The sequence below is a fragment of the Tachysurus vachellii genome, chromosome 19 (assembly GCF_030014155.1).
Source record: "Tachysurus vachellii isolate PV-2020 chromosome 19, HZAU_Pvac_v1, whole genome shotgun sequence".
NCBI classification, from domain to species: domain Eukaryota; kingdom Metazoa; phylum Chordata; class Actinopteri; order Siluriformes; family Bagridae; genus Tachysurus; species Tachysurus vachellii.
This window is the reverse complement of record NC_083478.1, coordinates 16854280-16877966: the sequence shown is the minus strand read 5'-3', so window position 1 is coordinate 16877966 and position 23687 is coordinate 16854280. Positions and strand designations below refer to the sequence as shown.

Genomic DNA, 23687 nt, shown 5'->3' with positions numbered 1-23687 from the left:
AGCATGGCCAACACAGATGGTAGCAACCGCTCGTTACTCTTCACCGATCAGAAAGGTCCAGTTGGTGAGTAACCAATTAAAATAAATTAGTGTTTAGTTTCTACACTTTTGCACACAGGATTCCAAGTAGCAAAGATAAATGAAAAAAATACACTGTATGCTACATTACACTATGCACAAAAGTGACGTGTACTAATATATTGTTTTATACAACAGCACTGTTGAAGTCTTGAATCCGATTGATCTGAAGGGTTTATTACATTTTTTCGAATATCCCGGCTAGGGCTGGGCGATAACACGATAACGATATGTATCGCGATAGACACGTGATCGATATCAATAAAAAATGTGTTCGATAAAACGTTCGATATTTTTTATTCTTCGCCGGAAGAAAACAGAGGTTGCGAAGCAAGTTTGGTTGCATTAACAAAGGCACTCACTCTCTGGTGACCTAGCAACTTGGGGAGTGACACTCTAACAGCCAATCATGTAACAGTATCATGTTTGGTTGCGCCATATCGTTGTCTCGTGCTGGTCTGCTGGATTCCTCTTCAGTAACCGGCGACTGATAAGCAGAAAATGAGCCGCAGCGAGCGAGGAAATTGTAAATAAAAGAGGAAAAGTCAGCTTGCCAGTATGGCAGTTTTTTGGATATTATAAGTCTGACCGTAGTCAGAAAAATGTCGTCTGCAAATTGTTTCCTTTGAATTATTTTATTACACTTTATTAAGCATTTCTTACATTTTCTTTTATTTTTCACCTTAAATGTTAAGAGATAATTGTTAAGTGGTCATTGTGACTTATGTTTACATTTGAGTTTTCCATGGTTGTTGACATTTCTGTCTTAATAACTGAGGGGATTATGATCAGAGGAAGATTAAGTTTAAAATAAAAATGTTTAAATATCAATAATTATCGATATCGACCGATATGAAACACTAAGATTGTGATACAGTTTTCAGCCATATCGCCGAGCCCTAATCCCGGCTAGTGCCATCATTCAAACGTCTTTAAGTTTTTTGTTTCGCAGCACATGTGTGTATGGTGATCGCCGCATATGGAATGATTACTATAACGCGTGTCATTCTAATTGTGTAATAATGTACATTGATCAGACTTACCATTAAAACCACTGAAATGCAACATAAATAGCAATGATTCTCTCATTATAATGGCTTCTGTAAAGGGGTGCGATATATTACTAGTCAGTTCTCAGAAGTTGATGTGTTGAAAGCTAGATAAATGGGTAAGAGTGATGATCTAAGTGATTTTGAAATAATACCAAATTGTGATGGCTGGATGACTGGGTCAGGTCTTGTTGGGTGTTCCTGGTATGCAGTGATTATTACCTACGAAAAACATGGTCTAATAAAGGACATCCAGTTATTTCCCAATGATCGCACTCTCCAGAGCTGCAATCTAAACGCACCACTATTTATCTTGGCTTCTCTCTACCGCATAATTCCTTTGATTGTGTTTCCACTGTGGATTTTACGGCAAGGTGGATGCAGCTAATTCCTGCTCTTCGCTGGTGTTTAACAGGGCTGTCTATTGACTTTGATGAGGGGAAGCTCTACTGGATCAGCACAGGCAACAGCACCATAAATCGCTGCAATATGGATGGCACAGGCCTGGAGATCATTGAGGGTGTAAAGGGCAAACTCACCAGAGCCACTGCTCTCGCCATTATGGGTGAGTTACTTCTTTAGTTCTTTTACCAGCAGCTTTATTTTTTTAGTGTCTTTATGGTGCCAGAAGATCCAACTGTGTGCTATCTCTTTTTCCAGGGGACAAGCTGTGGTGGGCAGACCAGGGCACAGACCAAGTAGGCACCTGTGACAAGAAGGACGGAGGCAACTGGAAGGTACTTAGGAATGGCACGTCTCCAGTGATGCATATGAAGATCTACAATGAGACAGTCCAACAGGAAGGTGATTCTCTTTTCTGCATTTTATAATTTCTGAGCCAAAAAAACTGGGAAATTGGAGTAGCTGTTAATTAAAGGCGGGGTCTTCGATTTTTGAAAGCCAATGTCGACATTTGAAATCACCAAAACAAACACACCCCTAACCCAAATGGGTCCCACCCCTGTATTGATGGCCCCGCCCACACTTACATACGTAACCCAGGCAACTAATGGAAAGAAATGTGTCTTTATCATAGCTAAAGGGAAGAACAATACGATTGCAGATAAACAAACAAGCAAAAATGACACACAAGCATAATCATGTAAAGGACAAAGGCATATATTAGTTCTGTGTAACAAAGCAAAACCTATCGAGATGGAACAAAGCCCCTTTGCGTCTTAAGTAAAGTTGAGTAAAGTTTCCCGAGTCAATAACTCCTGAGCTAAACACTGTTACTACACAACATTAGGTTGTAGCTTCGTCTCTACATTACTACGATAGAAAAGAGGTGTTATTTGTGTAGTAACAGTGTTTAGCTCAGGAGTTATTGACTCAGGAAACTCCAATCTGTGAATATGTGACTAACTTCCTGCTCCTTCAGTTCTCTCCAGCGCTGGAAAGCTGATCCTATATTAACACGTCCTACTTCTTGCCTTATCGTAAGCCTTTCTTTGCTTTCTTTCTTTGTTTTATGTCAATGTCTCCATGTCAATGTTAAAACCGCTTTCTGCTATTGTCACACATGCGCACTGAACACTCTCCGCCCATATTGACAAGACCCGCCCCTTTCTGCTCATTTGCTACACTTTTTTTGAGTTTTGATTTGATTTTTGTTTATTACTCAGCCTGACTCAGTTTTCTGAAGCATTTCTCAAAAATCGGAGACCCTGCCTTTAATGGTCACATGACTTTTCCTTTATTTGGTCTGCTGTTATAGCCAGTCCACATCAAGGTTCGACGGTTGCAAAGAGGTGTGATTAATTTAGCTCAGCTCGGACCAGCCTGACCATTGTTCTCTGATTTTCACCCAGATTTCCTCCAACTGGATCTTTTGACTTGCATCTGAATGATTTTATGCATTGCACTAGTGCCACCCAATTGACCGATTAGATAATTGCATGAATGTGCAAGGTTCCTGCTGGCTAGTAAATACTGTTATATGATCATCTACAAGCAGGATCCAGTTCAAGTATAGAACTGAAGAAGATTGTTAAGATGTTTCTTCAGGTACCCAACAATGCCTTTCTGGCAAAAATAGGATTTGGACTGAATACACAACGTGTCACGCTCCCACGCATTAGCTCCAGATATATCTCTATGTGGCAGTATTCACTTTTACAACCACTTTTATTTTGTGTTGAAGGTACAAACTTGTGCACAAAGAGCAACGGAGACTGTTCTCAGCTTTGCTTGCCCACCTCACCCACCAGCAGAGCCTGCATGTGCACAGCAGGCTACAACCTGAAGAGTGGCCAGCAGTCCTGCGAAGGTACACGTCTCTCACTGTCTGACACCATACAGACATGCATCGTTGGTCAGATATGTCTACGTGCTACTTGTTGTAGCACGGTAGACCTACACCTAATGTAATCGGATACTACTGACATGTTAGTCAGAGTGGAAACATTAAATGCTTTTTTTTTCCTTTTCAGAAAGCATTTGTCAGACTAAACTTCTAGAATTTTTAACTAAGCTACATGGGAAAAGAAACGTTTTTCAGTTTTGGAAGTCACTACTTTCTTGTTTACGTTGCTTAGTCACAAAACATGTCCCCAGTGACCTGAATCCTGTCTCGCTGTGTTTGCGGGTAGGTATGGGCTCATTCTTGCTCTACTCGGTGCACGAGGGCATTCGTGGAATTCCTCTTGACCCGCTTGACAAATCTGACGCCCTTGTGCCAGTGTCGGGAACCTCTCTGGCAGTCGGCATCGACTTTCACGCCGGTGAGTGTGAATGTCTCATTTACAGATAAAATCTAAAACGTTTTGCTTGAGAGGCTTGTTTATTTCTTTGTATAATGTTGTGTGTGTGTGTAGCAAATGACACCATCTACTGGGTGGACATGGGTCTTAGCACCATCAGCCGAGCCAAAAGAGACCAGACATGGAGAGAGGACGTGGTTACAAATGGCATTGGACGTGTGGAGGGCATTGCTGTTGACTGGATTGCAGGTTAGGAAAATGTCTTACACACTTTCATAGTGTGTTTTTTTCCCCCCACTGCATATATATATATATATATATATATATATATATATATATATATAAAAAACTCAGTGTTCTAGTTCAGACTTACACATCCTTCACATCCCATTGTAGGCGCTCTGAGTTATAGGCATTGGGCTACATTATTGTTCTAGTAAGTTATCACATCTGATCTGGCTTTTTTTTTATTTATTTTTTTCTATCAGAAATATGTCAAACAAATTTTCTTTTCTCCCATCAGTTAGAAGCAGCACAAAAGCCAACTGATATACGAGACTTCACATTATTTATTATTACACGTTATTTTTTCTTTAGTGTTTGCAGGGCTGTTTTTGACAGTGCTTTATACTCTTTGCTGAAATGGTAGCAACATTAAAACTTGACATATGGAGCGGTCTGTAATTGTTTGCCTTGCTTGATGGTGCGTTATTACATTGTGTAGGGAACATCTACTGGACAGACCAAGGCTTCGACATGATCGAGGTGGCCAGACTCAATGGCTCCTTCCGCTACGTAGTCATCTCCCACGGTCTGGACAAACCTCGCGCCATCGCCGTCCATCCAGAGAATGGGTGTGTGTGTGTGTGTTAGTGTGTGCAGAGAATTCTGCAATCCAAAAGCGGTGTTTGTATTGGGCAATGGAGCATTATTAGTGTGGAAATGTTTACACTGCAATAATGATTAGAGTCGGTACACTGCCTAGCAATAAAAGTGCTCTGTTGGATGTTGTCTTATCATTGTTGCTTGTGAAGGTGAAACCCTTTCTTGTATCCCAGGTACCTCTTCTGGACAGAGTGGGGTCAGTACCCACGCATCGAGAGGTCTCGGTTAGACGGTACAGAAAGAGTAGTCCTGGTCAATGTCAGTATTAGCTGGCCAAATGGCATCTCCATTGACTATGAGGTTTGTACATGAACAACTTTATCAACTTGATTTTTATTGCTGCACCATTATAGCACAACTGAAACAACCAGCAACATATCGTATAACAAAGTCCTTCTTTTTCTTTCTTTTCTCTTTTTTTTTTTTTTTTATCCCATCACTCTCATTATTTGATAAAGAGACCTCTCTTTTATAGCTGCAGCTTGGATGCTGGTTATGCTTTAAAAAAAAAAAGTTTATACAACAATTTTTTTAAATCGTTTGTACATAAATCCTTTTTGTCACAAAATACTTTTAATGCATTAATATCAATCTAATTTTAATGAATAATGAAATATGAATGAAATTTTGCTCTAGTTAATTTTGGTGTGTGTCCATGCAATTTCTAGGAAGGCCTGCTCTACTGGTGTGACGCTCGTACAGACAAAATCGAGCGTATTAATCTGGAGACAGGCGGGAACCGAGAGCTGGTTTTGGCTGTTCATAACATGGATATGTTTGCAGTTTCTGTGTTTGAGAACTACATCTACTGGAGTGACAGGTGAGTCGTCGTCGTTCTCTGTGTGTCCGAATATTATCGGATTAGACGTTATGAGCACTCAAATGACCAACTTGTCTTCTGCATAATCCAGAACACATGCCAATGGTTCCATTAAGAGAGGGAATAAGAACAATGCCACCGATATGGTGTATCTAAGAAAAGGCATTGGTGTGCAGCTCAAGGATATTAAAGTCTTCAACCGAGCCAGACAGAAAGGTAGGACCACTGCAGTAATGTGTACAATGTTTTTCAGATTATACAAGACAAGCAATAACTGGTTGCATTTTTTAAACCAAATGAAATATCCATTTAAAGCCTTAAAATGGCTCTAAAGTGTAAGGCCTCTTTGTGTAATGACTTGCTCTGCCTCACAGGCAGCAACATCTGTAAGGACAAAAATGGTGGCTGTGAGCAACTATGTCTATATCGTGGCAACGGAGCGCGCACCTGCGCCTGTGCCCATGGCATGCTAGCCGAAGACGGAAGCTCCTGTCGCGACTATGACGGCTACCTGCTGTACTCTGAGCGGACTATCCTGAAGAGCATACACCTATCAGACGAAACCAACCTCAACGCACCCATCAAGCCTTTCGAAGACCCGGATCACATGAGAAATGTCATCGCTCTCACCTTTGACCACCGGGGTGGAGGCGGCAAAGGAGCCAACCGCATCTTCTTTAGCGATATCCACTTCGGCAACATCCAGCAGATCAGCGACGACGGCTCATCACGCAAGACCGTTGTTGAAAGTAAGCACGTGTTTTAGCCATACCTTAGAAATGACCGGTATAAGGATCATTGAAAATATCTCAGGAGCGATTTTTCACGCAAGCATAGAGTAGTTGTGATCTGTTTAAGTCAAACGACTTACACGCAACACTTCAGGGCTCTCTATGGAGCAATAGAGAAGGTAACAAAGCAGAAAAGGTTAAAAAGTGTGTGGGCTGATGGTAAGATGGAATTACTGCTTCGAGGTTACACCGGACTAACAAAGTGTTCACCTGATTCTTATTTAAAGTCTCGCTTTCAAGTGTACTTAAATTATGTATTTATATGTGGAAAAGCCATGCTTGCTATAGCCCGCCACATTATTTTATCTTCTTACGGTTGCCAGTCAATACAGAATATGCAATACAAAATGCACAGAGCCATATTTTTCACCGGATTGTAAACACTGATGTAAGGTGCTTGTGAGCAATCAGGTTTTCATAGATTTATAAACAGAGCAAAGCAGCTATTTATATGTCAGTAAGTAAACACAAATACCATATTAGTTTGGAGTCTCAATATAAATGGGGGAAAAAAAAAAAAACAAGGTCATCAGGGTAATGAACACATTAACACATGAATCATTGATGGATGAAGATAATGAAAGCGATGTTGTCTCCATGTCGTCTCCATCAAGTTATAGTCCCCTGCTTGTCACTGGTTCCATAAACCCACAAGATTCTTTGAAAAATAGCAGAACAAGGTTTCAACACCAGTGTTATGCAGGTGGGGTTTCCAATTCTGCTGGGTTAAAGGGCTGTACATTGTCCCTGCTTCTCTCTCGACAACACACAAGCCAGCGCACTACCATACTGTCCCAACAACGCACCTTGACCAGCAGCTCCTGGCGGAACTTCCGTGACACAAAAGCATACAGCAATGGGTTGATCATGGATGATGATGTGGCCATTAACCGTGCCACCAGTGCTAGAGAATTAAGCCTGTTTGTGCTGTTGACACTTTTACCAATTTTGCAGAACATGACTATATAGGCAGGTAGCCAGCAGACTGTGAAAACGACAACAAGCATGGCTGTGGTTTGGGTCACCTGCTTCTGGTAGCGTTGCAACTGCAGAGCTTGCCTCTGCATGCTAGTCCTCTGCAGGAAACTGTAGAGTTTGGCGTACATCAGGATGATGACTAATAGAGGCAGGACAAAGCTGAACAAGAAGAGGGCAGTGCAGTAGACCACTTGGCTAATGTCACTGAGGAATGCAAAACAGTGCGTCACAGCGTATTTCTCCAAGTTTCGGAAGGCAAATTGTGGAGCAGCCAATGCCATCGCCGGCGCCCAAAGTAGAACCGCAGTGACTTGAAGCCAGCGCTTCATCTTGGAGCGGTATGCACAGGTCGGGTGTACCACCGTCAGATAGCGAGTTACTGCTAGTGCAGCTAGGGTGAACGCACTGACAGTGTTACCGGCCACTCCTAGGAAGCTGACAGCTTTGCATAGGAAGCATCCAAAAGGCCAGTTGCCCAGAGCAATTGCAGCTGTGTGGAAAGGCAAAGAGAGCAGTAACAAAATGTCTGAGGTGCTCAAGACCAGCAGTAGCGTATCCGTTCCATGAAAAGTGCGAGATGCTGTCTTCCACCTCCTCCTAACTAAGATGAAGATTACCAACGAGTGACCCAGCAGTCCAATCACAATGATGACTGTGTCTAGTATGGGCACTAGTGCTTGTTGCATATCCCAGCCCATCTTTGGTACCCAGCTATGGCTGCCAATCAGTGCCTTTCTCCTCAAGCCATGATGTGTTTCGAAGGTCTGATAACGATGACTGTGAGGCACTGTGCAGTGACGTGATGTACCTGGGGGTTGCCACTCCTCCCACCTGCACACACCCACACACACACTGAACCAATAACTAGAGCTTCAACAAGCGTAATGAGTCTACATTTATTAGCAACTGAGAGATAAGGCACATTCGGCACCGACACATGCTTGATCGTCGAAGGCTCATGTCTTAGTTATGAGCTATTTTATAGTCCTTGTTTTTTGCTTGGGAAAAGAAAAGTTTGGGATTTGCAAACAAAACTTTTTTCCAGTCACCAAATGCACTATTCAGCCTTTTTCTAGTCTTCTTAAAACTGCTAAATGTGATTTGGTGGATGTCACAGATCAGTGGGTCGTAGATCGTTGATGTCCAGAAACGGCTCTGAAAACAGCCAGTGCTGCGTGTTGGCTGGTATTGATTTTGCGAACCCAGTCAGCCAAGCAGAACACAGCTTTCCAGGGCCAGGTTCCTGCTGGGCTGTAGTGAGAACTATCGATTTTACTTTACCACAACCTTCATCTGTGTTGTCAATATTAAGCCTCTTCAGGACTATTATTTCTTATCTGTGCCCTGGCATTCCAAAGCATAGTAAAAAAATCAAATGATAGTCTTATTTTGTGGTGCTTCTCATAAGAATAACAGATCCTCTGTCTGTTTGATAAATGAAATGAGCTCATCATCGAAGCCTCCATGAAAGATGAAATATCTCTGTCTGCTTTGTCTCGAAAGACCGAGTGTCCCTGTCTCCCTTGTCTTAAAGGTGGACTATCTTCGTCTCCTTTGTTTTGAAAGGCGTTGTATCTCTTTCACCTTTGATTTCAAAGTTGGAGTGTCTTGGTCTCGTTCGTCATGAAAGTTGGAGCATCTCTGACTCCTTTGTTTTGAATGTTGGCGTATTTCTGTCTCTTCCATCTTGAAGAGTCTCTTTTGGCTTGAAAGTTAGAGCATCTCTCTCTCTCTCTCTCTCTCTCTCTCTCTCTCTCTCTCTTTTGTCTGATGTGATTTGTATGGACAGATTTTGTCCATATATTCTGACTGCTTGGAACCTGGAAGTTTTGTAGTAAATGACTTATCAGCAATCTTTGGTAACTTTACATGAGATTTTTTTGCCCTGCCTTGCTAGGGTCATGTACTTTATTTGCTTCCTCGTGCAATCTCCATTTTTTTTTTTTTTTCTTTTCAGCTTTCTGTTTTTACTTGTCATTTTATGGTTGGGCAATCACAGTCATGGTCCTCTATCTAAGTGACGTCAACAGATAAGGGCTGAGATAAGGCACAATCCTCACCCATAAAACCTATATGGCTGGAGTTCATTCTTCATTTATTAACCAGTGGAAACATTACGCCTTAAAGAATGACAGCAGTTCGTTGGGACTATTTCTTATTAAGGCAACACAATCAAAAAATGTTGTCTTTTTAAGTCTTTGAGTGTTATTTTATTCTGTAGCAGAGCTCGGCTTGAATATAGGGATCACTTGACAACAGGGTGTGTGTGTGCACAGGCAAACCATCCATGAAATGACGCCTGTACACAATGCAAACAGCAGCAGCGCACACATACTAATAGAGGCATGCTGACTGCTGAAGGCTCTGCGTGGCAAATAGTGCTAAATTAAATGTTGTTGTTTTTTTTTTTTTTCCCTGGGAAAAGCAATAGTCGTTGACACAAAGCAAGAGATGAATATTGTAGTTGTGGATGATTTACCAGAACATAAAGTTGAGGTTCTAGCCAACACGTTATTTAATTCTAAAGTTATTACTGTCGTTTGCTTTTATTGCATGGGCTTTCACTGCATGTTCTCTGCTTTATATCAGCTCTGTCTTGTCATTTTCTTCTTAGATGTGGGCTCAGTGGAAGGCTTGGCGTATCACAGGGGCTGGGACACACTCTACTGGACCAGCTACACCACCAGCACCATTACACGCCACACAGTGGACCAGACACGCAGTGGCGCCTTCAACAGGGAGACAGTGGTCACCATGTCCGGAGATGACCACCCCAGAGCCTTTGCTTTAGACGAATGCCAAGGGTGAGGAATCTGCACCAGTCTAGATCCATGCCAACTTGGACCTGGTCTTTAAAGCTTTCAGTTCTATATTCGGATGATATGGCCTAAATGCGATCTATTTTTTTTTTTTGTTGTTCATATGTTATATTAGCTATGTTTACATTCAGCTTTATCCTTTAACAAATCCGTGTGTAAGCACGTCAGCATTCTCTGCTTTCAGTTTGATGTTCTGGACGAATTGGAATGAGCTGGCTCCCAGCATCATGCGCTCTTCTCTGGCGGGGGCTAACGTGCTGGTGATTGTGGGTAACAGCATCCGCACGCCCAACGGCCTCGCTATAGACCATCGTGCTGAGAAGCTTTATTTCTCTGATGCCACGCTGGATAAGATCGAACGCTGCGAGTACGACGGCACAAACCGCTTTGTGAGTGCTCCTGTGTGTCTGCGTGTGTGACTATCCTTTAGAAATAAGAAGGGGGGGCTTTCACAGACTTTCAAAGACTTTCACATTTGTGTAAGTACATTTACACCACTGTGTGTGTGTAGGTGGTCTTGAAGAACGAGCCTGTGCACCCATTTGGCCTGGCTGTGTATGGCGAGTACATCTTCTGGACAGACTGGGTGCGCAGAGCCGTGCTTAGAGCGGATAAATTCGGCAGAGACATGAAAGTGCTGCGTGCTGACATTCCCCAGCAGCCCATGGGCATCATCGCCGTGGCCAAGGACACCAATAGCTGTGCGTTTCATCAAACACCAGTTCATATATTAATAGCATACAATCTCTGGGCTTAAAGCTGATCTATGCTCTGTGTGGTGCCCAGGTGAGTTCTCTCCATGTCACACCAATAACGGCGGCTGCGAGGATCTATGTCTGCTCACCTCCGAGGGTCGGGTCAACTGCAGCTGCCGTGGAGACCGCAAATTGGTGGAGGGCAACGTGTGCGTCGGTGAGACCCACTCACTTGTGCAAATAATCATTCGTTTTTTTTATTTCACTGCACTTTAAAAAGCGGCCAAGAAGAACTTGACCCTGTAGTTTCAGTTCAAATCTCTACATGTGCTTTCTTTCCCAGCTGAGAACACCACATGCCACAGTGTGGATGAGTTTGAGTGCGGAAACGGTGACTGCATCAACTACAGCCTGACATGCGACGGTCGCGCTCACTGCAAAGACAAATCCGACGAGAAGCCGTCTTACTGCTGTACGTGCAGTGTCTCTCTCTCTCTCTCTCTCTCTCTCTCTCTCTCTCTCTCTCTCTCTCTCTCTCTCTCTCTCTCTCTCTCTCTCTCTCTCTGAGACTTGTTTGCACTTTCAGTGTCCTCATACATCTTTAACACGCTGTGTAACTGACACTTGCTTGATCATAATGTTTTTGCTTTTGCTTTTTTTCAACCAATGTTTGTGTGCGGTTGTTGATGTATTGCTGGTGTTGATGCGTTTGCTGCAGCTAATCGTGGCTGTAAGAAGGGTTACAGGCGCTGCCTCAACGGACGCTGCATCAAGCACAGTTCCTGGTGTGACGGCACAGATGACTGCGGAGACCGTTCAGACGAGCGGCCTTGCAACAGTAAGTACAGAGGGAATGTTTGTAAGAGTAGATTATTAGTATGTTCTACTCTTCTCTCTGTCTCTATTGAAATAAACAAAGGGCTGATTATTCCTCCAGGTCTGCTACTGTATGATGTCTGTATGTTTCTGTACTTACCCAGTGACCCTGTGCAATGCGTCTGAGTTCCAGTGTAAGGACGGTTCCTGCATCACCAACTCGTCCCGCTGTAACCAGGTGGTAGACTGTGAGGATGCCAGTGATGAAATGAATTGTAGTAAGTATTTCTTTACGCTTGTTCTAATAGCATAACCGAAGTATGCTAGAGCACAATTCTAGACAACTAGAGCACAATTCTGTACTATACTATTGCTGAGAATGGACTAAATTGCTTCAGATGATCAGCAAATAGTGCAGGAAGAAAAGTATTTATTCATGAATATTTCACGCACTCCCTCAGGTCCAACAGATTGCCACAGCTTCTACTTGTTAGGAGTTAAAGGTACGACCTTTCAGAAATGTGAATACACCACACTCTGCTACGCGCCTTCCTGGCAGTGTGACGGCTCTAACGACTGTGGAGACTTTTCTGATGAGAGGAACTGCCCAGGTCAGGCATGCATACCTAAATGCTCTGTGGGTCTAAAACACACTTTATATCCCTGAACAGACGTTTAGACATTTCTGGATTCACTGTGTCCATTACAGAGAAGAGGAAGCTGAAATGTCCTGTGAACTTCTTCGCCTGTCCCAGCGGTCGCTGTATTCCCATGAGCTGGACTTGCGACAAAGAGAACGACTGTGAAAATGGAACCGACGAGACCCACTGCGGTTAGTGACGAGTCTGGAATCAGCCCACGATCGAGTTTCTGCTTCAGTCTCACGTGCTGTCGTTTTTTTTCTGTATAGATAAGTTTTGCTCGCCGACACAGTTTGAGTGCGGGAATCACCGCTGTATCTCCAGCTCCTGGGTGTGCGACGGCACCGACGACTGTGGAGACGGCACAGACGAGGGCAGCCGATGCAGTGAGTCATAACGGCTGTCGGCATGCTTGTGGGTGGTGGGGTCTGGGAGTTGGGATGGTGGGATTGTTTCCAACTGGGTGGTGTTCATCTTAACAAAATAGAGAGAAAGAAAAATATCCAACAAAAATGATATTGATACATTTTTGTATGATACTTATTGAACAAATATAAATGCACTCGATCTCCTTAGTAACAGCTAATTTTGCATTGATTCATATAGCACATAATCTGTATCTACATATTACTATATATATATATAAGACTTATATACATATCTAAGTCTAATGGCTTTTAGGAGGAGTCTCCAGTGACGATTCTTTGTATTCCTTTTGAGACAAACGATATTTAGCTTTGATTTCAGTAAGAAGACAATCTGAATTTTCTTTCTTATTAAATAAAAACGAGGGCTAAGTGAGAAATGGACCGTTGTAGAAAATTCACAACAAGTGTGTCTAACACTAACCGCATAAAAAGTACCAGTTGCCTTTCTTATACCGGAGTGAAAAACTACTTGATTATAGAGCGTCCAGTATGACTTACTTTCTGATCTTCAAAACTTTTGTGCGCTCGTCCAAGCACCTGGATGTTTTTTCTGCTTCACACTTTACACAATGTCATTCCAGGTTCGAAGACGTGCAGTCCCGAAGCCTTCCACTGCCCCGGCTCTCACTGCGTGCCCCAGCGCTGGAAGTGTGACGGGGACAAAGACTGTCCAGATGGTGCTGATGAGGGTGTGCAGGCTGGCTGCAGTAAGTGTCCCACTCACAAGTCCTTTTTTTCGTCATTGACCTTCTTTATTTATTCATTTATTTTCCCCTGTTCTTACTTTTCATTATTTCTTGTTGCAGCGAACAACAAGACCTGTGACGCCACAGAGTTTCAGTGCCAGAATAAGCAGTGCATCCCCAAGCATTTTGTGTGCGATCACGACACGGACTGTCGCGACGGCTCGGACGAGTCTCCCGAATGTGGTGAGCGTGTCCGTGTGCATCCTCATCACCCCTCATCCCAGTTCAGATCTGCATGCAGAACACGTGCTTTGATTCAATGAGACCTTGAGACATGAGTTTAAAAATAAAAACCTTACATCGGGATACATACATTGTATTGGGTGCTGCTGAGTGTTTACTGAGTGTTAAAGTTAAGCTTAAAAAGTTGTAATGAGCTGTTGTGTGATGTCATTTTTGTAACAGAGTACCCCACGTGCGGTCCCAATGATTTCCGCTGTGATAATGGCCAGTGCCTGAAGCAGAAGAGCTGGGAGTGTGATGGCGAGTCTGATTGCCATGACCACTCGGACGAAGCCCCCAAGAACCTCCACTGCACAGAGCCGGGTATCAACAACAAACATGAAGATGTCTTTAACTTGTACCTAAAGTTTATTCCAAAATACTGTCGGATTCTTGGTTCAGATTTGTCCAAAGTTCTTAATTAAGTCCTTGTTCTCACATATCACTAGTTTTTATTAATTCACCAATTCTAATGTTATTGTTTCTGTAACAGCTTAAGTTACAGAATTGTTTTTGTCCTTATTGGATCTGCTGTCATATCTGTGTGAAAATGGAAAGCACAGAGTTATATGTGAAGCCATAAAAAGCTCTTGGTCATAAACTCCCTGGCTGGAATCCAGCTGTGCAATGCGGTGTATAAGCTTGATGAAGGGGTTGATGGTGGCCTGTTTGCCACCTCATTGACGTCGCCTCCTGCCTGGAGAGATTTACCGCTTCGACGAACACATGGGACGTGGCGTCTCTGCAGTTCAGTTTTAATCGCTTCTTTAGGTAGTGAGGAATGAGGAGGTAGCAGTGGTGAAGTAACGGCGTACTTAAAAAGGGATTTTAAATTTTACATACTTCTTTGAATGCTGATTCCAATAATAGAAAATAGTATTTGGGCATTTTTTTTATTTCAATTTTTATTTCATTTTTTAACTTTGTATGAATTCACAGAAAAGCTAATAACTAAAACATGACTAAGTCTGACGTTAACCTGTAGGGTTGTTTGAGTGGTGTATAATTTTCACATCAAGAGAATGAGCCAATGCTTTTAATGCTGTAATGCTGATTCACCTCGGTATCACTTTTGACACTTCGAATCAGATCGAATCATTTATCAGAACGGTACCAAATGACTCGAGTCACAGAGGAGACTCAAAATAGTAGTATTCTGAACCTAAAGCTGTTAGATTTTAAATGATTTTCTGATGCAGGTTGAGAGAAGTATGGCGCTGTCCAGTCCTGAAAAGAACGAGAGAAAAGCCCCGACTAACCTTATAAAATTTGTTGCAGCTTTATAGATACAAGATACAAATTTTGGATTGTTTTGGCTTGGACTCTGACAGTAAATGTTAAAAACTGGACAAATTTTGATTAATTGACTGTTATCATCATAGATTAGACTTTTGAGTTAAATTGTAATTCCGATTGTCTTTGTGCGTGTTTGTGTGTGTACGTTCACAGAGAAACGCTGTAATGACTCAGCACATCTGTGCAACAACGGGAAGTGTGTGAGTGAGGATGCACTGTGCGATTGGAAAGACGACTGCGGCGACGGCTCAGACGAACACAACTGCTTCGTCAACGAGTGTCTCAACAAGCAGCTCAGTGGCTGCACACAGCTTTGTGAGGACCTGAAGATTGGATACAAGGTGTGTGTTTGAGCATGTGCTTGCTGTGTACACATGCTGTTTTGTGTCGGTTAGGTTACTGTTCACACCTTAGGCATGTTTCTGTCCGATTTTACAACAGAAACTAGCAAGAGATTTAGATTTAGAGATCAGTAGCAGTGATGTATGTAATGTTCATGGTGATGTTTCTGACGGTGGTGATGTGTAGTGGTTTCATAACCTTTTTCTTTTTTGTTTCTCAGTGCCGTTGTGAGCCCGGATTCCGTCTGAAAAATGATGGCAAGACGTGTATGGATGTGGACGAGTGCACCACCACGTACCCTTGTTCACAGCGTTGTGTCAACAGCCACGGTAGCTTCCACTGCTTCTGCGTGGAAGGTTATGCAGTGCATGCTAACGACTCAACGCGCTGCAAGTCCTCTTCTGGTATGAACAGAACACTCTCTCTTGCTCTCTCTCTCTCTCACTCACTCACTCTCTCACTCACTCTCACTTGTTGAAAATTTGTTGTTTTATATGCACTAATTGGCTCGGCTGGATGTTTCTCTCTGTAGAAGAGGAAGCTTTTCTGCTTTTTGCCAATCGCTACTACTTGAGAAAGCTCAACCTAGATGGCAGCAATTACACCCTCATCAAACAGGTAAGCGTGTAAATATAAAGTGTGTAAAATATGTGAAATGGCAGTAAAAGTCCTACCTTTAGTGTTAAATCTACATCTTTGGGTTTCTTTAGTGTCTTTGCTTAAATAAAGAGACTGTTCTGAGAGTGTATTTAATTTTTTTTTAATTGTGTGTAACAGGGTTTGAACAATGCTGTGGCCCTGGACTATCACTATGCAGAGCAGATGATCTACTGGACAGATGTGACCACGCAGGGCAGCATGATCCGCCGCATGCACATGAACGGCAGTAACGTTGAGGTACATTTGAGGTTTCTGACATCCAGCGATACCTACAGAGGTCTTTCATGTGTGATGATTGTACAATTCTGCATGGTCAATGTTGCAGGTGCTGCACCGGACGTCCCTGAGCAACCCCGACGGTCTGGCGGTGGACTGGGTCGGGGGCAACTTGTACTGGTGCGATAAGGGCCGAGACACCATCGAGGTCTCCAAGCTGAACGGGGCTTACAGGAGCATGCTGGTCAACAGCGGTCTGAGGGAGCCACGGGCCGTGGCTGTGGACGTACGCAACGGGTGAGTGTGCAAAACTCACATGTACCCAAAGATAAGTTAAAGGATCTGGTAAGGGCTGAGGAGCCACGGTCATAACGTTTAAAACCTTCATGTGGTAAATTCATTTTTATTCCCAGTAATGGTTTAGCTGCTAATATACATGTCAGCATTATGTCAGTGTTTGAGTATGTGTTTTTGCACACAGATATCTGTACTGGTCAGACTGGGGAGACGTGCCTCACATCGGCCGTATTGGAATGGACGGCACTGACCGCGGCATCATCATCAAGGACAAGATCACATGGCCCAACGGCCTCACACTGGACTTCATCAATGACCGCATCTACTGGGCCGATGCTCGCGAGGACTACATCGCCTTTGCTAGCCTTGATGGCTCCAACAGGCACATTGGTACCACATGAGTCTCTTTATTTCTTGTTCTCTCTCATTTTCTCTCTGTGTAGATAGAGAGATATAGCTCAGACTATCTGTCCATCTCTATTCTTTGTTGTTTCTACTCGCTTTCTATCAGTTTCTCTGTGATGTGCACACACACGTACACACACACACACTTGGAGAAGGGATTGTTTAAAAATTAAAAAAAAAAATCAGATTAAATCAAAGTCAGTTGTATGATAAAACGTGTCAAAACCCACATCACCAACTCGTTCATTGTAGAGTAAAAAAGAATGTAAGGTTGCGTTGCTCAGCTTATGTCTTGCGTACATGTTGCCTTCCGTTGCAGTGCTGAATCACGACATCCCACACATCTTTGCCATGACTCTGTTCGAGGATTACATCTACTGGACCGACTGGGAGACCAAGTCCATCAACAGAGCTCACAAATCACTGGGTACCAACAAGACCATGTTGATCAGCACTCTGCACAGGCCAATGGATATCCACATCTACCATCCGTACAGACAGCCTCCGGGTGAGGGGAGACACACACACACACACACACACACACACACACACACCCCTTCCTCATAATTCTGGATGCCCAGAATTGACTCCTTATAATTCATTTTGCTTTTCAAGTACTACAATTTTTATAACATGTACGCTTTCGACTTCATGCTGTGAAGCCCACAAGTTGTTTTATTCATTTTCTTATTCTCTGCATCAAGATTAAAACCAAAACACCTCTGAATTGATGTACAGCAATCAGCTATAGCATTAAAACCACTGAAATGTGAAGTGAATGAATAATAACATTTAATATCTCGTTACATTGGCACCTGTTTAAGGAGGGAGGGATTTATTAGGCATCAAGTGAACAGTCAGTTCTCGAACTGTTGGAAGCATAAAAATGGGAAAGATTTGGAGCTAATTGTGATGGCTTGTCCACCGGGAAAAAAACATCTCCATAACTGCAGGTCTTGTCCAGTGTTCCCATTGTGCAGTAATTAGTAAGTCAGTACTTCGGAAACTTGCTCCAAGGAAGGACAACCGGTGAACCAGTGACAATGGGATTGAAGGCAGTAATCCCATCTGTTCCGATCCCACAGACAAGCTAATGTAGGTTAATGCTAGCACTGACTGAAAGGACAGGTGCCATCTGGACAGGTGCCATTGGTGCCGCTGATCTGTGAAATGTCTGATCAGATGAATCTCAAACTCTTTCTTGTTTAAATAAGGTGAAGTTCACTGACCTGGTTCTTCATTTCAGGATTCAGTTTTTAGGTATCTTTGTATCGAGTTAAATGAATTGCCGGCCAGTGTACACCTCAACAGTGAATGCCGATGAGAGAGTAACGAGAAGCGGCTTTTCTTCTGTCTGCAGTGGAGAATCACCCGTGTCAGGTGGATAACGGAGGATGCAGTAACTTGTGTTTGTTGTCTCCTGGAGGAGGTTACAAGTGTGCCTGCCCCACTAACTTTTACCTGGCAGCAGATGGAAAACAGTGCCTGTCCAACTGCACCGCGAGCCAGGTGTGTGTGCTACTGAAAAAAGAAACATGAAATATGTTGCTTGTGCTGGTTGTAAGTCGTGCCGAAGATTGTTTATTAAAGTTTATCAGACAACATTGTTCAGCAAAATAAGATTTTATCACTGACAGAATACATCAGCACAAAGTTGAGTAAACAATAAGTGTGTGTGTGTGTGTGTGTGTCTCATAGTTTGTGTGTAAGAATGATAAGTGCATCCCCTTCTGGTGGAAGTGTGATACTGAAGATGACTGTGGAGATCGCTCAGATGAACCCGCTGAATGCCGTGAGTAAAGCCTTTCGGATGTCTGTGCCATGAGAGAGAGACAAACAGAGAGGCAGACAGATAAACGAAGAGAGAGGGAGACGGTCAGGCAAATGATAAGGCAGACAGACCAACAGACGAACACCTAGAGAGTGATAGACTGAGTGGCGAAGAGACGGAGAAGAGAGTAATGGTCAGATAAAAACGATAAGAGCGAGACCAGGAATGAAAGACAGGTTGAGAGAGATGAAGTGACAGAAGGTCAGAGACAGATGGATAAACAGACAGAGAGAAAGATGGCCAGAGTTAAAATGGGTTTTTTTTTTTTAAAAAAAAAGGCAGACTCTCAGCAGACAGACACCTGTTCACTCTATGAAATGTCCTAGAGCTCTCATTACACTGTGATTACCTAGGAGTGAAAATCAGTGGTCTGGGAGTCAATGCATAAAGAGCTCTTTGTGATTTTTGTCCTTGTGCAAACCTTCTGGAAACATCTGTAAATGACTACTGAAAACACTGAGCAGATCCTGAGACTTACTAACACAGCACTAAAGGCTAATCAGAGTCAAGCACCATACTGAACAGATGAGAAGAGCGTCTGTGCAGCTCTGGGACAGTCAGACCCAAACCCAGTCTAGATAACACTGCTATCAGACCATGAACAGAGAGCTGGAACTGTCTGTATCTTTACTGTTAGAGACATAAAGCAGGGACAAGTACAGACTGAGTGATCACAGTCTCACCGTGGAGACAGACACCCAGGAGACAGGCAAACTTTCTGGATTCGAAAGATACAGAGTGAAAGAATGGGGCAGAAGAGGGACAAATGGACATGTAGATACAGATACACATATAGATAGATTGAATGACCGGTAAGGTAGAGAGACAAACAGGTACCCTGTCAGAGGCGGAAAAGAATCATGGCCAGAGAGAGTGAGATGGAGAGAGACAGACTGACAAGAAAGAAAGATGGGCAGAGAGACAGATGGACAGAGAAGGGGAGTGTGTGTGAGAGACTGACAGGGAGAGAGAGAGATAGAGAGAGGCAGATGGCAGAGACACACAGACAGACGAGAGAGAGAGAACAGTCTGGCAGATGGGCAGAGAGACAGGTGGACAGAGAAAGAGAGCGTGTATGAGAGACTGGCAGTTGGCAGAGAGACAGATAGACAGACGAGAGCGAGAGAAAGAGACTTACAGATGGGCAGAGAGACAGGTGGAAGTGAGCCATAAACACTGAAACGGAATACATAATGAGATGGATACAGAGAGAACGAGTCATATTGAATAGATGATGAATAAGAGAGAGAGAGAGAGAGAGAATAATAACTTTTATGTGTTCTATTTTTAGCCGAGTTTAAATGTCGGCCTGGACAGTTCCAGTGTGGCACTGGCATCTGCACCAACCCTGCCTACATCTGTGATGGAGACAATGATTGCCAGGACAACTCTGATGAGGCCAACTGCGGTACTGTGTCTACACACACACATTTATATCACGCTGCATAAGTTTTCATCTTGCTAATGCTAATATTTGAAGTTGCAGTTAGCTCGTTTGGCAAAAAAAAAATGCATATTGTTTCTTGGCTACATAAATATTTATGTATTTATCTGGATCCTAATATTTGCCCTTTCTTTATGGCGATACTTTCGTACGTTATGCTTTTTGGAAGGTGTTGCACAAATTAAAAGACCATTTTTTTTGTTTCTTTTTCGGTATTGTTGTATTTCTCATCTCACTCCCCACTTAGGATTTTATATATATTTTTTAAATATATCACACTGACAGAAAATGCTAAAATATTTGACTTTGCAATGAAGGCAGAATGAAATTGTTCAGTACACAGTCCAGTTCTCTGTTAATGAGCAAGCAGATGTGTGTAACACGCTCGTGTTGTGTGTGCCGTAGACATCCACGTGTGCCTTCCCAGCCAGTTCAAGTGCTCGCACCCGAGCCGCTGCATTCCTGGGATATTCCGCTGTAACGGCCAGAACAACTGCGGCCAAGGAGAAGATGAGAAAGATTGTCGTGAGTCTTTTTCTCCGCCATAGCTAGCCTGTCATCAGCTTGTCTTGTCAGCTCTATAATCATGTCATACCGACGTTCTCTTTCATCATAATACATAACATGTCTCTTGCTAATGCATTGGAGTGGTTTGTATATTAACCGTCACTGCGTGTTGATGTCGTAGCCGAAGTGACGTGTGCACCCAACCAGTTCCAGTGTGTCATTACGAAGCGCTGTATTCCCCGCGTCTGGATGTGTGACCGTGACAACGACTGCGTGGACGGCTCTGACGAACCAGCCAACTGCAGTAAGACTCTTACTTCACTGACGAACCTTTATGTAGTGCTTCGATACTCCGATGTAGACGAGGGTTGTAACAAATGGAGAAAATCAATTATTATTTCAAAAAAAAAAAAAAAAACGGAAAGGTTTGAAGTTCATCTGTTATGAAGCACACTTTGGTATGAACTTCATCCTTTCACTTAGTTGATCACTTTGTATCTGTTAACTTATATAAGTAGCTTATAAGCTAGTTGAAAAAAATTCTAAACCTACATATCAGATATATTTGTTGATATTTTTTAAACGTTTTTTCAGATTTCAAAAACCGTAAAAAAAACGATTCCTGTTCTATAACAATTCAGTTATTATTAGGTTTAGATTGCTGTGTCCTCCGTACTCTGTGTCTGTGAATGAGATTTTACTGTAGAAAGGAGTACTTTATGTATTCTGACACTCAACCTGGAGCAAAAGCTAGTCGAAAGGATGATTGGTTTAGTTATCTTGTGTAGAAGCTTTGTATAATGCTTGAGTATAATAGAAAAGATATTTAGTTACAAGAGTGAGGAAAGTAAGTCTTGACCTCCTTGAGTATCAATGTTTATCAATATTGCCAATGTTTTGTGCAGTTATCATATTGTTTAGTCTACCTGATCATTGTTATGTTTTTAATGACCTTTGCATGACCGACCTTCTCCTCGTGTCTCCTTCTGCAGCTCAGATGACGTGTGGTGTGGACGAGTTCCGCTGTAAGGACTCGGGTCGCTGCATTCCTGCACGCTGGAAGTGTGACGGCGAGGACGACTGTGGCGACGGCTCGGATGAACCCAAGGAGGAGTGCGGTACACAGCGTCTCTCTCTGCCCTGCTTTTAGACATGCTAGCTTCTGTAAACCCTGTGTTGAGTTTTTTTGTGTCTCTGTGCGGCAGATGAGAGAACGTGCGAGCCGTATCAGTTCCGCTGTAAAAACAACCGCTGCGTCCCGGGCCGCTGGCAGTGCGACTACGACAATGACTGCGGTGACAACTCCGACGAGGAGAAGTGTGGTAGGTGGTCTGGAATGGAATTGTGGGAAATGATCTCTAACAACCCTGATGTGAGGGCTGAACTTGGTGGCTTTGTAATGGGGTCACTGTTAGAGTGCTACAGATTGGAGGTGTGTTATATAGATGCAAGTATAATGTATAGAACTGTTGAATTAAAGTGTGCGCGTGCGTGTATGCATGCGTGTGCTTGCCATATCCACTCGGTTTGCACTGTTTCATGACATTGCCCTCATTGCTCATGAATGCCATTCACTTCACCTTATGTTTGTTCTTCATTTCACACTGACTTGGTGGCTTGACTCAGAGGTAGGTCACTGCTCCTCCATTCCCTCTCTCCATCTAAACACCACTCTTGTCCCTTTGCACATCTGTTTTTCCTTTGCATTCAATGTCTAATGACAGAAACTACAAATTTCAGCACCCGTCCCTCTAGTCCAGTATTAGTTTACCCTTTCAAAAAGAGATGATCCGTGTGCCATCTTATGGCATTGTGTTGCTGTTCAGTGACTGATTCTGTTTCTTTAGCGTGAAATATATTAAACAGTAGTCACTTGTTATGGCTTTAAATTCCCTTTTAATTTATTTGCGCTTTCTCATAAAAGAATTGGCATGAACTTTTATTACAGCCCTTCTTTCTTCTACCTATCCACTCTCCCCCACCCCCACCCCAATCCTGTGTTAAACCCCTATTCTGAACCGCTTTGACGTTCAACGTTCCCTTCTGTTGCTCTTTTACGTCTCTGTAAGAAGTGTGGTGGTCTGGGACAATCCAGTGTCGCTGGGGCTAAATTTATGATTTTCTTGCGCCGATCATGTTGATTGAGGTGGCAGTTTAGCAAAGGCAGCTGTAAAAACAGTCAGGCTGCCTAAAAATGTCTAAAACCGTGCTAGCTAGGAGCTACATTTCTCACACAGTGAACATCATGCCTTAATCAAGTTGTTGCATAGTAAAACTGGCATAAGATCAGATAACTTCCTTCCTTGGTTATCAAACTGTCTGTGATGCTTTTGAACATAGCCAGCAGAACAGATATGAGGAAACGAACCAGCGACTATTTCCTCGGCGATTTGGAAATAATCTTGGCTCCTGTTTTAAAAGCTTTGGATATATTATTTTTAACCTCGTCTGATGAGGATGAAGTTGATAATCGAAGTGAAAACTTGTTTCCCATCATAAGCTTAACGTTCTGTACCATTTAGTTTCATAAGCAGATTATAAATTCTTTTCTGGAGGATGACAGGGTGTCTTTTTTTGCAAGCAACTAGATTTAAATTTGGAGAAGATACATGGCGAAGAGAAGCCTTTAACATACTATAAAACTATAGGAGGTGTTTATTAAAATTGGATCTCCAAATTTGACAGTTTGAAGGGTTTTCCCAGGTTGCCAAATATCTCTTTCTGAACCTGATGGTGTGGTGTGGTGGGTATTCTGCCATTCTAGATAAATGACTGTTACTGTGATTTCCCCCCCACCCAGTGCCGCGTAAGTGTTCAGAGAGCGAATTTGCCTGCACCAACGGCCGCTGCATTGCCGGGCGATGGAAATGTGATGGAGACCATGACTGCGCTGACGGCTCTGACGAGGTGCTGAAGCTGAAATACATGTGTTTATTTTCTGTCTGGTTCTCTTTGTCCTTCTTCTTTCAATGCTCACCGTCTCTAAATCTGAACCTCCGTAGGTTTTAGCATTTCAGTG

General features: G+C 43.0%; 1 protein-coding gene across 3 annotated transcripts in view; it reads left to right on the top strand.

Moving 5' to 3' along the window:
• The window catches only part of lrp1ab (low density lipoprotein receptor-related protein 1Ab), a 117839-nt gene that overhangs the window by 81093 nt on the left and 13059 nt on the right, over positions 1-23687 (top strand). For all 3 annotated transcript variants that reach the window (XM_060895021.1, XM_060895020.1, XM_060895023.1), the window contains 39 exons: positions 1-64; positions 1543-1692; positions 1788-1931; positions 3271-3396; positions 3719-3850; positions 3944-4078; positions 4554-4683; positions 4888-5014; positions 5383-5534; positions 5626-5750; positions 5909-6283; positions 9918-10107; positions 10307-10511; positions 10634-10823; positions 10909-11034; positions 11161-11289; positions 11536-11655; positions 11798-11911; positions 12095-12244; positions 12343-12465; positions 12544-12660; positions 13284-13409; positions 13509-13631; positions 13854-13994; positions 15120-15307; positions 15529-15712; positions 15841-15926; positions 16086-16205; positions 16294-16481; positions 16666-16871; positions 17206-17394; positions 18247-18395; positions 18585-18678; positions 20009-20125; positions 20567-20686; positions 20850-20972; positions 21661-21786; positions 21874-21990; positions 23469-23575. The exon at positions 1-64 is cut by the window's left edge and continues 31 nt beyond it. In XM_060895021.1, coding sequence (XP_060751004.1) covers positions 1-64; positions 1543-1692; positions 1788-1931; positions 3271-3396; positions 3719-3850; positions 3944-4078; positions 4554-4683; positions 4888-5014; positions 5383-5534; positions 5626-5750; positions 5909-6283; positions 9918-10107; positions 10307-10511; positions 10634-10823; positions 10909-11034; positions 11161-11289; positions 11536-11655; positions 11798-11911; positions 12095-12244; positions 12343-12465; positions 12544-12660; positions 13284-13409; positions 13509-13631; positions 13854-13994; positions 15120-15307; positions 15529-15712; positions 15841-15926; positions 16086-16205; positions 16294-16481; positions 16666-16871; positions 17206-17394; positions 18247-18395; positions 18585-18678; positions 20009-20125; positions 20567-20686; positions 20850-20972; positions 21661-21786; positions 21874-21990; positions 23469-23575 — 5628 coding nt within the window. The remainder of the gene's footprint in view (positions 65-1542; positions 1693-1787; positions 1932-3270; positions 3397-3718; positions 3851-3943; positions 4079-4553; positions 4684-4887; positions 5015-5382; positions 5535-5625; positions 5751-5908; positions 6284-9917; positions 10108-10306; positions 10512-10633; positions 10824-10908; positions 11035-11160; positions 11290-11535; positions 11656-11797; positions 11912-12094; positions 12245-12342; positions 12466-12543; positions 12661-13283; positions 13410-13508; positions 13632-13853; positions 13995-15119; positions 15308-15528; positions 15713-15840; positions 15927-16085; positions 16206-16293; positions 16482-16665; positions 16872-17205; positions 17395-18246; positions 18396-18584; positions 18679-20008; positions 20126-20566; positions 20687-20849; positions 20973-21660; positions 21787-21873; positions 21991-23468; positions 23576-23687) is intronic.